The sequence below is a fragment of the Olea europaea genome, chromosome 7 (genome assembly GCF_002742605.1).
Source record: "Olea europaea var. sylvestris chromosome 7, O_europaea_v1, whole genome shotgun sequence".
Taxonomy (NCBI): domain Eukaryota; kingdom Viridiplantae; phylum Streptophyta; class Magnoliopsida; order Lamiales; family Oleaceae; genus Olea; species Olea europaea.
This window is the reverse complement of record NC_036243.1, coordinates 17,283,866-17,301,627: the sequence shown is the minus strand read 5'-3', so window position 1 is coordinate 17,301,627 and position 17,762 is coordinate 17,283,866. Positions and strand designations below refer to the sequence as shown.

Below are 17,762 nucleotides of genomic sequence, written 5' to 3'. Positions count from 1 at the left end.
ATGAAATTTGAAAAATGCATTCTAAAAAATAATGGGGCTCAAATAGGAGCATAATCAATACACAAAAGAGAGCAAGAAAAATCAAGATGTTACACTTACAATATTGAATAATGCTACTTGTACATAAAGAATTATAAAAAAAAAAAAAAAATTACATATAATTTTTACACATAAGTGATTTTTTTATAATTTAATTTTAAACTTAAAAAAAATGAAATATTTACTTATAATTAAAATTATAAGTTCTTTTTTACTTATAAGTTAATTTTATATTTGTAAATAATTTTTCAAACATAAATGAATTGCTACTTATAAGTAATGTTGTATATCTTATAAGTGATTTTTGTCTTATTAATAGTATTTTTACTTTATAAGCAATTTTACACAAAAGTGAATTTTTTTACTTGTAAATAAATCTTTTAGTTATTGTATTTTATTTACAAGTTAATTTCAAAAATAATAATTGGTTGGAAATATTTGTATTATAGATGGTAAAATTGGATGAAAATTTGAAGAGTGACGACAAATCACTGATTTGAAGTTGAGAAACACAAGTCTCAAATTATGCTACAATGATTTTGGACAATTTTTAAACCACCTAAAACCAGTGCACTTAAAAATTAACAAGTGTCATTTTTCCAACCTCTCATGAACGGTGTAATCCAAAAACGATCGAAACCATTGAAAAAAACTCCCAGGCAATCCTAACGAAATATTTCAATTATAGATTTAAATTATTTTGAAATTTCAGCGACGATAGCTGAAAATAACCTAATTTATTCTTTCATACGGTAAGAACAGAGAAGAAACTGGCATTACTTCTGATTTCGAGAAATTTTTTCTTGCAATCTCTGGGAACCAAAAAAGAGAAAAAAACAAAAGAAAAAAAAAATGAAGCTGCGTTTCCTCAAATTTAACCACCTTATTTTGAAGTTTCTTGAAATTCATCTCAGCTATGACGCTGTAAACCTGTAACACTTCTCAATCTAGTGTCGACAAACAATAGTTCTTGATGATCGTTGGAAAAAAGGGATTCGCAGGCAACACCTTAGGCCAACAGCTGTAATCAACATTCAAGAGTGCTTCACAACATTCTGGACCAAGTAATTCGAATTTAAGGTTCAACATGGATATTATCTGTTCCTTGGGACACCTCGGGATGGTTAAAACCGAGTGAAAGCATTGCAAAAAATGAATCAAACCGGCACCGGGAATATATGGTTCACTTACATTTTGTTGCTGTGCAAAGTTTGGTGCAGCCATCATTGAAATGGACACAAATATAAGGGCAATTGCTTGCATGGTTCTGGTGTTAGGCATTTTCGATTTAAATGGATTAAACAAGAGGTGAGAAATTTATATGTTTTTGAAACTGTGTTTTCTTCTTTGCTATTTAATTTCTACCTTCGTTTAAGAATTTTATTGCATTTATTGTCTTTAAATTTTACGTTGACAAGGTGATAAATTTTTCCACATTGGTTAAACTATGGCAGTTTTGACAATTAAATTAGTAATTATGCTTTAATATTGGAAACTGAAACTACTGAGTAGAAATATTTTGAAACCATTAATGTGGGTTGGTTTATTGCAAATATTTGACCTTCTAACTAGAAATATTTACAAATGGCCAGGGTTTTAAAAGAATTTATAAACAGTATAATTTGTAAATAAATAGAAAGAAATAGTAAATAAGTGAATATTATTTGTAGGTCCATTGAAACGTACAGTTTATCATTTATATATTTGACTTTTTATAAATTGATTAAAAAAGTTTGCAAAATAGATGCTTGAATGTTTAACCACATGTAGTTAAAGTGTGGGGGTTCGATTCCTGAGACAAGGAATTTGACTCCTTGTAGGCACAGTGTATAAGCAGTTCTTGTTTCCTAACCTGTTGGGACACATCTCGCAATTTACCTCTCTCACAAAACTCTAACGATGGGGCAGTGGGGCCCTCATGGTTGGGTTCAACATTTTTTTTTTAAATAGTTTGAATCTGCCCCACATGGGGTAGCCGAGTTGATGGAGAAGGTGAGCGCGGAGACCTTTGGTCATGAGTTCGATTTTCCCTACCAACATTTTCTCGGTCGAGCTTGTTGCACAGAGTTTGCCTAGTGCAGTTTATTTGACTGGCGTAGTTTACAGGCTATTGCGTCAGCCCGAGAATTTACTTAATACGCACCCGAAGGGTAGCAGCTGTGGATTCCCCCATCATAGAAAAAAAAGTTTAGTTTTATTCTGACTCATATTTAGGTAGAAGATCTTAAATGTCTAAGCAAGTTGTTAAAGTCATAGGATCTGTTCAATAGTGATTATGAGAATTGATTATTTGATCATTAGAGAGGAAAGTGGATCCCACCTCTAAATAAAGAAGTAAAAAAATAGCGATTGAAATAATGAAATAACGATCAAAATTTTCATTTTTTTGAGATGAAAAATTACCACCAAACAGGGGAATAGTTTAGAATGCGGTTCCTTATCATTCATAGTAGACAACACCACTCGAAATAAAAGCAATAGCAATGCCGTTAGCTTAATTTTATTGCACATATAGGTGAAGGTCAAGCCAAGTCACTTTCTAATTTTATATTATGTTTAACTTGATTATTAATATAAAATGTCACTATAAAAAATCACTAGCGAATAGCGATGGAAAGTAGACGCTCGTGAATTCCGTCAATAAGAACTATTAATATTTGCTATAAAACTTCTATAAGAAAAGAACAAAAAACCTTGCAATGAAAATTATTTATGTATTCCGTATGTATTTTTATTTTTGTTATTTATTTATTTACCATGCAATGTTTTTTTATAAAAAGTATTTGTCACAATAAAGACGAAATTGTTATTTCCCAGCATTATTGCTAGATATCATATTTAATATTGACCTGATTTCCCCAATAGCCGTCACCATGCATTCAACCATAAAAAAATGCCAATGCTCTCTCCACAGCTGCGGGTTTTTATGCCATGATCTTTATATATATAACTTGAGATTTCTGTTTTATTTTTAAGATTTCTGCTCTGTATAGGAATACTAAAATAAAATGTCAGGGAGACTTGAGGTTCTAAGTTGAAGACTACATTAATTAAATGGGTATTATAAATGAAAAATTAAGTATAATTGTTACTTTACAACGTCAAGTGGTTGCCTTGTTATACGTTATTTTGGTGGCAGTCGTGGGACTAATTTGCATATTATTTATGAGTAGCATTTAAGTGTAATCTTTGGACTAATTCATTGTAAAATATTATTCTATTTTCTTATCCTTTTATCTTTTCCTTGGGTATTCTAGAGAAAACTTTATACTAAGGGCAGAAAAGTAGAAGGAATTTTGAAAGAAAATAGAAAACACGACGAATTCATGAATTCACTTGATTTCTAGAGTCAGAGGCTTGAATTAACATGAGAAAAACACTACCAACAACAAAGTGCGAAATAGCGCCATTGCTATTGTTAATGAAAATAAAACATAATACAAACTTATGAGGGGTATGCTTCATGCATCTTAGTCATATTCGCCGATATCATAATCCATTATAAATTTTCTTGAGCTCGTGGACCCAATTCATTGCTTAATTACTAAGGCCCTATTTGATATGGATTTTTTTTTTTTTCATTTTCCACATTTTTCGTTGTTTGATTAGGAGAATTTTCCATGGAATTCATTCCCCCTCTCCCTCACGTGACTTCTTTTCCATGAATTGGTGCAAAGGGGGGGGGGGTGTTGAGGATTTGGAAAAATGAATTTTCTTATTCAAGTTCGAAATGAGATATACATGTGCTATAAATAGCAATCCAAAAGAGAGGCGGGAAAGTGGAAAAACTAGCTATAATTAACAACTAACTGCAACTGATTTCAACTAACTAAACTAATGTTTGCCGCCAAGTGCTTCCACTGATCTTAATACTCCCCTCAAGATGGACTGTGAAGATTAATTACAGCCATTTTGGATAGTAAATGAGAGAGCATAGCTGCTGGCAAAGGTTTTGTAAAGATGTCAGCAAGTTGATGATTTGTTCGAATCGGAAGTAACTTGATGAATACTTCATTGACTTTATTTTGTACAAAATGGCAATCTATCTCTATGTGTTTGGTCCGTTCATGAAAGATGGGATTGGTGGCAATATGCACTGTTGCTTGGTTATCACAAAAGATCAAGGCCGAACCTTCAGGACTTATATGCAAGTCAAGAAGCAATTGATGTATCCGTACAAGTTCACTGGTTGTTGATGCCAATGCACGATATTTGGCTTCAGCAGATGATTTGGAGACTGTACTTTGTTTCTTAGCCTTCCATAACACCATGGAATCCCCAAGGAAAACACAAAATCCAGTAACCGATTTTCTAGAATCTAAGCATGATCCCCAATCTGCATTGGCAAAGGCACGTAACTGTAATGTTGAATCAGCTGAGAATAAGAGGCCTTGTCCTGGAGTAGCCTTAATGTATCGTAGCAAATGATGAGCAGCATTTAAGTGAGGCTTTTGCGGTTGAGAAACAAATTGACTGAGTTTGTGAACTGCGAATGTGATGTTCGGTGTTGAAATGGTTAGGTATAGGAGGTCAGTCGCCTATATAAAGAGACACCTTCCAGCAGCTCCCCCTCAAATGAGTTTAGTCGAACCTTCGGATCCATTGGTAGGGTAGCAGGCTTGCAGGCAAAAAATTCGATAACTTCAAGTAATTGAAGGGCATAGTACCTTTGAGAGAGGACAATACCTTGCTGGGAACGAGCAATATCCAAACCAAGAAAATATTTAAGTTTGCCAAGATCTTTGAGCTTAAATTGGCTGTGTAGAAATGTCTTCAAGTTGTTAATAACCTGTAAATCTGATCCGGTGATGACTATATCATCGACGTAGACTAGCAAAGCAACAAAGCTACTTCCGGAACCTTTTGTGAACAAAGAGTAATTAGATTTAGACTGTTGGAAACCATGTAGTAAAAGGGCATGAGAAAATTTTGAAAACCATTGTCTTGAGGCTTGTTTCAAGCCATAGATAGATTTATGCAACTTACATACCAAACAATTTGCCTGATTTTCAGAAGGGATGGGATGATTATAACCCAAAGGTAAATCCAAGTAAATTTCTTCAAAGAGATCCCCATGAAGGAAGGCGTTATTGACATCCAATTGAATAATGTGCCACTTGTTAATGGCAACAATGGCTAAGAGAAGCTTCACAGTGACCAATTTTGCAACTGGAGAAAATGCTTCCAAAAAATCCGATCACTCTTGTTAAGTGTAGCCTTTGGCCACCAAACGAGCTTTGTATCTATCAACAATAACATCAGATTTATACTTGACTTTGTACACCCATTTGCAACCTATGGAATGTTTTCCTTTAGGCAAGTTGGTAATGGACCAGGTTTTGTTGGACTCCATGGCTGTTAACTCATTTGCCATAGCCTCTTTCCAATGGTCATATCTTACTGCTTGATGATAAAATTGTGGTTCAAAGTTTGAAGATACATTGAGAAAAAAGTTACTATGGGACTGAGAGAATTTTGTATATGAAAGGTAATCACTCAAGGGATATGGACAGGAAGATGATGCAGCATGGTTAAGACTTTTAGATATGAAATTGCAATGGAAATCTTGAAGATATGAGGGAGGTTTAATAACTCTAAGGGACATTCTGAGAGGAGGGTTGTTAGATGGGGTTATGATATCAGAAAGATTTGTACTTGGAGGGCAACTAGAGGACATTTCTTTGATAGAGGTTTGTATATATGTGGCAGGATGAGGCAAAACAAGATCAGGAAAAGAGTCAATAATCTCAGAATTTTTGGAGACATAGTGGAAGGGGATTATTAGTTCATGAAATATCACATCCCTTGAAATGAAAACAATTTTGGATATGATATCATGCAAACGATATCCCTTGGCACCAGGGTGATAGCCAATAAACACACAGGTTCTTGCTCTAGGATGAAACTTTAGGCGATGAGCTGTGAGAGTAGATGCAAAACAAAGACTTCCAAATACTCCAAGAAAGTTGTAGTCTACTGATGAGTTGTAGAGTAAGGAGAATGGTGTCTTGTTTTGTAGGATTGGTGAAGGAGTTTGATGTGTTTCCTGCTTAGTAAACTGAATTACAGTGCTAATGAACTTCAAATAACAGGAAAAAATGAAAAATGAAACCCGTAATTGGTATTAAACTGACTGGGAACAACTCATACAATTTATAGAAATACTCAGAAGAAAAAAAGAACAATATAACTGGACATTCGAGAGGTCCAAGCTCTCCTATTGGAATCTCCTACTTATTTCCTGCGCCTCCTCTCTTCTCTTCTTGCTTATATACTACTGGACCTGTAATAGCTTACTCAACCGAATCTTTTGAGCCCATGTGCATGAAACTTCCTTCTTTCGGCTTTCCCTTTTCTGCCCTTGAATGCCTATTATACTAAATGTGAATCTGTGGCTTATCATTACTCCTCCCCACGAGACTCACCTTGTCCTCAAGGTGAAAGTCTGAAAACTGATTTTTAAGAGTTTCAAACGGTTCCGAAGTTGCTTCTAAGGGAGGTAGTCCTTTCTATTGAATCAATACTTCAAGACTCCTGATGTTCTTCCCCTTTCCTAGTCGGACTTCTAGCACAGCCTCTGGTTCTACTAACATCTCCATTTCATCATTCAAGTGGCTTGGAATGTCTAACACCACTTGAGACTGACCTTCTGCCTTTCGTAATTGAGACACATGAAAGATTGGGTGAATGTGGCAGGTTGGGAGAAGTGTTAATTTGTAAGCTACCTTCCCAATTCTCTTCTCGACCGAGTATGGTCCATAGAATCTTGGGGCCAATTTCTCATTTGGCCTTGATGACAATGACTTGCGTCGATAAGGACGTATCTTCAGATATACCCAATCCCCCACATTGAACTGAACTTCCCTTCTTTTTGCATCAGCTGTCCGTTTCATTTGAGCCCGTGCCTTCGTCAATTGATGCTTTAACTCCTCCAACATGCGATCCCTCTCTGATAATTGCTTTTCTACAACTGAAAAAGGAGTAGATCCCTTTTCAAACCTCAATAACAGTGGTGGATCCCTTCCATACAAACATTGGAAGGGTGTTAGTTTGGAAGCTGTATGGTAGGAGGTATTATACCATAACTCTGCCCATGGAAGCCAACAAGCCCAAGACTTTGGTTTGGAAGAGGCGAAACAACGGAGATACGTTTCTAGTGTGCGGTTTACTACCTCAGATTGCCCATCGAATTGCGGGTGGTATGCAGTGCTACGGCAAAGTTTTGTACCCTGTAGTTTAAATAACTCATTCTAGAATCCACTCATGAAAATTTTATCCCGGTCTGAGACAATGGACCGCGGAATACCATGAAGGGGCACAATTTCTCTGACAAAGATTCCAGCTACCGTGATTGCTGAAAACGGGTGCTTTAAGGTACAAAATGGGCATACTTACTAAGTCTATCCACCACTACTAATATGGTATCCCAGCCTCCTGACTTTGGTAATCCTTCCACGAAATCCATAGCTATATCTTCCCATACCTGATCAAGAATGGCCAAGGGCTGTAACAATCCTCTTGGGGATAAGGATTCATATTTATTCTGTTGGCACACTACGCAATTTTTGACATATAGGCGAATATCCTTCTTCATTCCCACCCACTAGACATTCATGAAAATCCGCTTATATGTTTTCAAGAATCTTGAATGTCTCCCCCAAACTATGATCATGTCCCTCTTGCATAATCAATGAAATCAAGGTCGACCCAACTGGTAGAACCAATCTGCCTTTATATAATAGCTGCCCTTCCTTCACAGAGTAGTTTAGCCATGTGGACGGATCAGCCTTCAGCTCCACCACAATCTTACGTAACTTTTCATCTGCTTCTACTTCTCTGCTGAGCTGTTCCAATTGCACAACTGCTGGTAGTGACAAGGCCATCAACGATGGCAAATGCTTAATGCGAGAGAGGGCATTAGCGGCCTTGTTCTCCAATCCTGGCTTGTACTGAATGTCAAACTGATATCCCATAAGTTTCACCAGCCATTTCTGATATTCCGGAGTGATTACCCTTTGTTCCAATAAGAATTTCAAACTTTTCTGATCTGTCCGAACTATGAAACGGTGTCCCAACAAATAATGGCGCCACTTTTGTACTGTGAAGACTATAGACATCAACTCCCTCTCATAAACTGACTTTTCTCCGCCCTTCTGATTAAGTGCCTGACTAAAGAAAGCAATGGGCCTATTTTCCTGCATCAATACCATACCTAACCCATATCCCGAAGCGTCCGATTCAACCACAAATGCCTTTGTAAAATCTGGTAACCTCAGAACTGGCAAGGACATCATTTTTCCCTTGAGTTCCTGGAAGGCCTGTTCTGCTGCTTCATCCCAGTAGAAATTCTTCTTCTTTAACCTCTCAGTCAATGGCCATGTAATTTTGCCATAGTCCTTTACAAACGTCCTATAATACCCAGTCAGTCCTAGGAACCCACGAAGTTCCTGCAACGTCCCCGGACTCGGCCAATAACATTGCCTTGAGCTTTTCTTTATCCGCTGCCACACCTTGCTGAGAGATAGCATGACCTAAATATTCCACTTCTGGCTGGCCAATTACACATTTCTTCCCATTTAGATGCAACCGATTTTTCTTAAGAACCTCAAAAATCCACCTCAAGTCCTCTTGATGCTGCTCCATATCCGACTGTAAACCAGGATGTCGTCAAAAAAGACTAGGACCGACTGCCTTAACCTTTCTTTAAAAATTATATTCATTAGTTCTTGGAACGTCGCTGGTGCATTGGTCAACCCAAATGGCATCACCAAAAACTCATAATGTCCCTCATGAGTTCGAAAGGTCATTTTTGGAATATCCAGAGGGGATACCCTAATTTGATGGTATCCAGCCTTCAAGTCTAGCTTTGAAAAAATCGTGACTCCATGCAATTTGCCCAGTAGTTCTTCTACAACTGGGATCAGAAATTTATCCGGTACTGTGGCCTTATTCAGCGCCCTGTAATCCACGCAGAGACGCTATCCCCCATCCTTCTTCTTGACTAACAGGACTGGACTGGAAAATGGACTTGTGCTTGGTCTAATTATACCGGCGGCCAACATCTCACGAACCAACTTCTCAATCTTATTCTTCTAGCTGTAGGGATATCGGTACGACCGTATACTCATTGGAGCCGTTCCTTCCTGTAGCACTATGGAATGATCCTTTCCACGGTGGGGAGTTAACCCCCTTGGTTCTTGAAAAATTCCACCAAACTCCCTCATTACCTGTTCCAGTTCCCCCGGTACATATGGCTGGGAACTGTCTATTTCTATTGACAGACTTCCCAGTTCTAACAGAATTCCTTCTCCACCTCTTCGAAAAGCCTTCATCATTGACTTTAAGCTCACCAATGTTTTGCTAAGACTGGGATCCCCATGTAGCGCGACATTGGTGTCGCCCACTTGGAAGCGCATGGTTAAAGACTTCCAGTCCACAAACATCTTCCCCAACGACGACAACCATTTCATGTCAAGAATCGCATTTGAACTACCCAGTTCTTGAGGAAGGAAATTTTCAGTGATTTCCAAGTTTTGCAGAGATAGAGTTACTCCTTTACATATACCTGCACCTTGCACTACAAAGCCTGTACCCATGATCACGCCATATCCTGAAGTTTCCATCCTAGGCAGCCCCAGTTTCTGAACCAGCTCGGCTGAGATAAAATTATGAGTGGCCCCACAATCAATCAGCACCACCACTTCCTGATTTTCGATTAATCCTTCAACTTTTATAGTTTGTGGAGATGTCAACCCGACCACAGAATTGATTGAAAGTTCCATCACCTCTCTCACTTAGTTCATCTCCATTTTCTGCGAATCTTTTCCCACGTCTTCTATTTCTTCCAGAATTTTCTCATCCAGAATTACCATGACCTGGAGCTCTTTGTTCTGGCATTTATGCCCGATAGAGTATTTTTCATCACATTTAAAGCAAAGCCCCTTCTCATTCTTTGCCTGAAACTCTGCCTCACTCAACCTTTTGAAAGTTGGGCCGGAGGGTTTTTCGGTTGCCACTGCTGGTACTGTCGTCGCTGACGTCGGACGTGGGTGGTGACTTGGGATCGGCTGTATTGGGGGTAAATTTTGGGTAAATCTCGGGGGCTGCAGAGAGGAATTTAGGACCGATTTGCTGGGTGGGTTTGAAATAGTAGGTTGGGTCAAATAATTCATCCCTTTATTTCTTCCTGGACCCGACCCGGCCCGGCCCAATATCGTTGGCCCATATTAATTTTGTCCTGAATCCGTTGGGCCGCCTCCATAATTTCTTCCAGACCTTTGGGCTTTAATACCTTTAATTCAGCTTTGATTTCTGGCTTCAACCATTTGATGAAATGCCCTTCCAGTAGGGCCTCTGATATTTTCGACAGTGGAGCGGCCAAGAGTTCGAACCACTGGCGGTATTTCCTCACCGAGCCATCTTGTCGGAGAACTAGGAATTTTTCCTCACCGGTCTCCCCATGTGCCGATCGAAATCGACTCAATACCAATTTTTTTAGCTGCTCCCAACTTTGGACCTTCATCCTCCTTTGTTGCTATTGATACCAATTGACTCAAGTCATTGTCATCAAGGCCAAATGAGAAATTGGCCCCAAGATTCTATGGACCATACTCGATCGAGAAGAGAATTGGGAAGGTAGCTTATAAATTAACACTTCCCCAAACCTGCCACATTCACCCAGTCTTTCATGTGTCTCAATTACGAAAGGCAGAAGGTCAGTCTCAGGTGGTGTTAGACATTCCAAGCCACTTGAATGATGAAATGGAGATGTTAGTAGAACCAGAGGCTATGCTAGAAGTTCGACCAGGAAAGGGAAAGAACATCAGGAGTCTTGAAGTATTGATTCAATGGAAAGGACTACCTCCCTTAGAAGCAACTTGGGAATCGTTTGAAACTCTTAAAAATTAGTTTCCAGACTTTCTCATTGAGGAAAAGGTGAGTCTCGTGGGGAGGAGTAATGATAAGCCACAGATTTACATTCAGTATAATAGGCGCAAGAAGGATTCAAGGGCAGAAAAGGAAAGGCCAAAAGAAGGAAGTTTCATGCACATGGGTGCAACAAATTTGGTTGAGTAAGCTGTTACAGGTCCAGTAGTATATAAGCAAGAAGAGAAGAGAGAAGGCGTAGGAAAGAAGTAAGAGATTCCAATAGGAGAGCTTGGACCTCTTGAATGTCCAGTTATATTGTTCTTCTTCTTCTTCCCCGGGTACGGTGACCCCTGAATCCATGGTGAATCCTGTCGAAGGGGCCTCATCTAGCCCCTTCTTGTTTCGCTCCTTCTCACGTTCCTCCCAATGACCCATGATGAATTTGAACTGCTTCATCAGTAGGTTCATGTTCTTCTCGATGCCGTGCACTCTGTGAATCTCCGCCTTCATTAAATCCATGCTCGCCTGGACTGTCTCCAATCTCTTCTCCATACTGCGATGATGTTCAATCATCCGGCCCTCCAATTTCCCTACTCGATCTGTTAGCGTCATGACCAGGAACTGCTCTGATACCAAATTGATGTGCTTCCTGCTTAGTAAACTGAATTACAGTGCTAATAAACTTCAAATAACAAGAAAACAATGAAAAATGAAACTCGTAATTGGTATTAAACTGAATGGGAACAACTCATACAATTTATAGAAATACTCAGAAGAAAAAAAAAGAACAATATAACTGGACATTCGAGAGGGCCAAGCTCTCCTATTGGAATCTCCTACTTCATTCCTACGCCTCCCCTCTTCTCTTCTTGCTTATATACCACTGGACTTGTAACAGCTTGCTCAACCGAATCTGTTGCGCCCATGTGCATGAAACTTCCTTCTTTCGGCTTTCCCTTTTCTGCCCTTGAATCCTTTTTGCGCCTATTATACTGAATGTGAATCTGTGGCTTATTAGAGTTCTATTGATGAGCTACGTTGCCGCGAAGACACAATCACCCCAGAATGAGATAGGGACTTGGGACTAGAAGAATAGAGCTCTTGCTACATTAAGTATATGTTGGTGTTTTCTTTCAACAACTGAGTTTTGCTCAGGTCGTTCAACACAAGAAAATTGATGAAACACACCCTTTGACTTAAAGAAATATGTAAAATGCAACTCAGGAGCATTACTAGATCTGAATACTTTAATGATTTTGTGAAACTGTGTTTCAATAAGGCTGAAAAATCTGAGAACGATGGCGTGCACATCAGCCTTTTGTTTTAAGATAAACCCATGTAAATCTTGTGCAATCATCGACTAATGTGAGAAAAAATTTGTGGCCATCTCGTGTTGAAGAGCTATATGGACCCCAAATATTGCAATGAATATGATCAAATGCATTGGGAGATAGATGGTTATTCGAGACAAACGATAACCTTCTTTGCTTAGCAAGTGGACAAATATAACAAGGTGCAGAATCAGTTCTATCATTCTTGAAACGGAACTGATTTCTCAAAGTCTCCAATCTTTTAAAAGACAAATGACCTAGTCTATGAAGCCATACATGAGAGGTCACATTATTCACTACAGAATTATGCACATTTTCAAACGAATTACATTCATTTTTCATCACACTTGTTGCATCAATGATGTAAGGCCATCAACTCTTTTACCCCTGTCAGTCGTCTTCAAGCTGCATAGATCCTGAATATCACAATATTCAGTGAGAAATTTGATGCTTATATTTGATTCTGGTCAGAGAGCTAATAGACAACAGATTGAAATTGAATTGGGGAACAAATAACACATCTTCAAGAACCAATTCAGGAGTAACTTTAACAATTCCAGCAAAGTGTACAGGAATCCTGGAACGATTAGGAAGTGTAATATAGAAATTCTCCACTGCCTTTAGCGTTTGAAATGATGTACGATTGAAGTAAACATGGCTAGTTGCTCCTGAATCTAGCACCCAATATCCAGGAAAATTGAAGATTTGATTAATGAAAATTGAGAAACAAGTACTTGAGACATGGTCAGAATTAGCTCCTTCATTCTCCAATTTTGCAGTCACAAGGTGTGTGTTCAGCATGCTCATTAAATGTTGGTATTGTTCAGGATTCAATGTCTGCATGAAGCTCCCAACATCGCCAGTGGTGGTTTGCTCTGGAATAGAATCAGAAATTTGGTTAGCCACTGCATTGTTTGATTGAAAATTGTAACTTGCCCGATTCCTTGAATTTGTTCCTGTTTAGCTAGTTAAACTTGTTTTCTGCTTTGGCTTGTATCCTGGTGGGTAGCCATGGAGTTTATAACATTTATCAACGACATGGCCTCCAAATCTACAATAAGAACAGATAGGTCCTTCCCTCTTCTGATTTTTGCTATGGGATGGTCCAGCATTCATCATTTTTGTATCATTTTTGGCATAGAAAGCCAAGGAAGCATGACTGTTTATAGCTCTTTGATGTTCCTCTTGGCTGATCAGTGAAAACACCTTATTGAGAGGGGGAATAGGATCCATAAGTAGTAGTTGTCCTCGAACCTGAGCATAAGACTCATTTAATCCCATTAGGAAGGACATGACATATTCCATGTGGTAAAATTCAACTAATTTCTTATTTCCTCCACTTTCACACTTTCCACACGAGCATGAAGGTCTATAGTTGCTAAGTTCCTCCCAAATAGCTTTTAGTTTAGTGAATAGACACTAATAGACATCTGTCATAGTGTGTGATTCATTAATTCACGCTTTAATTGAAAAATTCTTGGACCATTTCTTTGTTGAAAGCGTTCCTTAAGATCAGTCCAGATTTCATGAGCAGATTCATAGTATATTATGCTAGCTGAAATGTCCTTTGATACATAATTAAGGATCCATGAAATAACAATATTGTTATTACGAATCCATGAATTAAGGAGATCCACATTACCTTCGGGTCGACTGATGGATTCATCAATAAATCCCAATTTGTTCTTCACGGATAATGCTATTGTCATAGCACTACTCCAGGAAGTATAGTTCTCACCTGTTAGGGGCTGTGAAACGAGAATGAGACAAGGACTGTCCGAGTGATGAAGATAATACGGACTGGAGCCATCATCAATGGTGGAATGACTCACTGATGAGGACAAATTTTGGTTTGATTGATTCTGATCTGAGATGCCTGCCATAATGAATCAGTCAATCTGTCGAAATCTAATGGCGGAGCTGAGAGCATGTTTGCTCTGATACCATGTTGAGGATTTTGAAAAATGAATTTTCTTATTCAAGTTCGAAATGAGGTATACATGTGCTATAAATAGCAATCCAAAAGTGAGGCGGGAAAGTGGAAAAACCACCTGTAACTAAACTAGCTGTAATTAACAACTCTAACTAACTGCAACTGATTTTAACTAACTAAACTAATGTTTGCCGCCAAGTGCTTCAACTGATCTTAATAGGGAGAATTGGGTTTTTCGTCTTTTTTTTGGCAATTGAAACAAATTCTATCATTTTAATTGATAATGTTCATGAAAAAAAACCAAACAAATAACAAAAGATCAAAAACTTCAATATTTTTCCGATAAAAAATTATACTAATCAAACATATTTAATTGATAATTTTCAATAAAACAAGTTTTAGGCAATTCAATTATCTGAAATTCATTTTCTTTCCACCCAAATTTCATTCTTGCAATCAAATGGACCTTAAATCTTGACTTTAAAAATATAGAAACTAATATCCATATTTCTTCATTTTCAGCTTGATTTATATGGTGTTTGGTGGAGATTAAAATTAGATTTTTAGTAAATTTTGATAGAAGTTTTTGAAATGTGTGGTTGAAAAGTTGTGGGGCTCATGAAAGATGTTAATTAATCTTAATTGTTTCACTTTGATTCAAATTAAAATTTGATTAAAATCTGAGCTAATGAGGGACTTAATGATAGAATGCTGAGATATCGCATTTCGACGAAGGCTGCACAAAATGTTGTTTCCCCCATCTTTTGTCACTTTCTTTTGTAAGTTTTTTTGTCCTAAAAACCTAGTGTCTTGAGTCATTTCATTGGATGATTAAGGGCTCGGTGTTAGCATGTTTCATACTGCATTACTAAAAAAGATCCATTGTTCATGTCCAAATATTCGTCAATAAGATTTTTATGTTCTACAATTGCTCATGCTATATATTCATCACAATTTAGGAATGTAGAGCTCTTTGGCTCTTATTTTTTTTCTATTATTTTTAAATTCATATTTGCTTACAATGTAATATTTTCTCAACTTGTAAAGATGTTGTAGCCAACTCATTGGTCGCCGTGTTTTATAACATATCCGGGTGAATAATGCTATATTACCCAACTGGTTTAATAACACCCGTTATATGACATTATAGTTTCATTAAGCCCCCGTTTGGCTTCCCTTTTTTAAATTAAAATGGTTGGAATAATATTTTTTTGAAGAGTGAATGGTTGAACAAGAAGGTAAAGTTTTCGATTTACGTGTAATATTATTTTATTGAAAATTGTATAATTGAAAATAGGAATGAGAAAAATGAAATTTAATTTAACGGGGGCTAAATATGGTGTTATGGGACTACGTTTAATTAGACCTACCAAGCAGTGTCATATAGATTAGTGTTAGAATACCATTTGTGCTACATAACATTACTCTATCTGGGCTCATACATCTTGCGTTCCATGTTTAGTGAATAGCATGCCATGTCATGCCACGTGGATAGCGTTACATAAAATGTTGGTACAATTCTATGTATTATTAATAGAGGTAGGTGGTAATGATTCTCGTGCTTTATTGTTCGATGCATTAAAATACATCACAACTCTATTGGACAATGTATCAGATGATCCATTGTCGCATGATTCATGATGTATTCTACTAATGATAGATGTCATTACTTAAAATGTTGGAATGGCATGCCATTACTTGACATCTTTTCATTTATTTTATTATCTTTCTTATTCCTAAAAAGTCCAGAAATATATCTTCGTACATCCTTTGATGGTATCACCTATGAATTTTTTCGGATTCAAAGATCTCAATTTCCGCAAAATTTTAAGAAAAATTCAACAAATTGACGGTGTGTTAGCTTGTGCTTCAATATTCCGACCAATCTCATTTCACAACTCTAATTTTCCTCGAAGACAGAGATTTATTCATTTCAAGTAGTTAAGAACATAAAAAAAATTAAAAATTAAAAATTAAAAATAAATAAATTAAAACTAGCGTTACTTCTAATTTGCAGAAGAATTATCCTTATCTAAATCATCTAACGATCTCTATTTTTCCAGAGGGGGTTCCAAAGTAGAAGAGAGGGAATCGAGAAGTTCAGGGAAAAAAAAAAATAAAAAATGAAGAAGAGAATAAGGATCAGCATTCCTTCACTTTATTGCTAATATTTCATGCAATATTTCTAAGCACCCTGTAATATTGTTCAAATCTGTATCGACGTGCAATAGTTCTTGAAAATCGATGGGAACATTGGATTCACAGGTACCATCATCTGTGACAAACAGTTTTCATCAACTTGCAAGAATACCTTGCAACATTCAGGACCAAGCAATTCAGGTTGAAGGCTGTAGCCGGATACCAGAAATTGATTGACACAGTTTGGTACGGTTGAAACATTGGGGATACATCGGAAAACTTGTTGCAGACCAAAGCCGTTAAAACCGGGAAAGCCAGTGGGGAAACCTCCACCAAATTGTTGTGCATAATTTGGTGCAGCCATGGCTGAAATGCATGCAAATATAAGGACAATCGCATGTATGGTTCTGGTGTTAGGCATTTTCTTGAACTGGAAGATAATGGCTGAATATTTCTTTTCTGAGTGTTTGTACCGATCTTGAAACCAAATTTGAGAAATTAGAGATAGACGGGTTAAATATTTATATGGAATGAGAATGGCTTTAATGTCCAATTTGCACACACTCTTTATAACTTTACTGCATTTAAATCACTTAAAGTTTGTAGTAAATAGGAGATGAATACAAATGACAGTTTTGATAACATTAAACTAATAGTTAGTGTAATTGTTTTAATCTCATGCTTGAATAGAAACTGAAATTAGCTATAGAGAAATCAAATGAATCTGCAAAAAGAAGAAATCAGTAGGCGTTATAGGGTTTTTATTTTTTTTCCCCAGAAAATAAAAAATAAAAATCAAACCACTAAGGGCCTGTGTGATTCTCATTAACTTATTTTATGATTTGCTATAAGCTCATTTTTAACTACACATTCACACAATAAAATATTCTACATATACTTTCAATATTTTTTCTACTTTTTATCCATGTATTCTTCTCAAAATACTATTTAAAACTCATTTTCTCTCCAATTAAAAGTAATGAAACAGGCACTAAGCAGGGACGGATTTGGGGAACAAATTTTTTTTTAAAGTTTTTTTTTTCTATTTTTTTTGGGTAAAAAATCAATTTTTTATGTGCAAATTTTTTTTTTCCATGTAACAACCCGATTTGAAATTTTATAGTCCGGTCTTGAATTCAATCCTAAATCCGTCCCTGACACTAAGTAAGAGTACTTATTATTTGTAATGCAAAAAGTAAGAGACTTAGGAGAGAAGTGCAACCTCACTTCAGCTGGAAAATTAAAGAAAATCCTTAACCAGACTAAAAGACTGGGATTACATTGAAAAGAAAAAATCTAGTCTATCCTTCTTGATCTTGTCATGCTCATCGTTGCCATGCATAGTCGTGCGATAATTTCGAGGCTCACTGTCAATTTCAAAGTCATTATCATCCCTGAAACTTCCAAACCTACGTCAATAATTCATCTTTGCTAAGTCTAACTTTCTGTTT

At 37.0% G+C, this 17,762-nt stretch overlaps 1 protein-coding gene across 1 annotated transcript; it reads right to left on the bottom strand.

The window, feature by feature from the left end:
* Positions 1-13,672: 13,672 nt before the first annotated feature.
* LOC111397993 lies at positions 13,673-14,122 on the bottom strand. The gene has a single exon (XM_023024957.1). The coding sequence runs from the start codon at positions 14,120-14,122 to the stop codon at positions 13,673-13,675; it is 450 nt and encodes a 149-aa protein (XP_022880725.1).
* Between the last annotated feature and the right edge of the window lie 3,640 nt (positions 14,123-17,762).

Bases quoted from the DNA above. Each gene is read 5' to 3' on its own strand.
- LOC111397993 (XM_023024957.1), bottom strand. From the start codon at position 14,122: ATGGCAGGCATCTCAGATCAGAATCAATCAAACCAAAATTTGTCCTCA.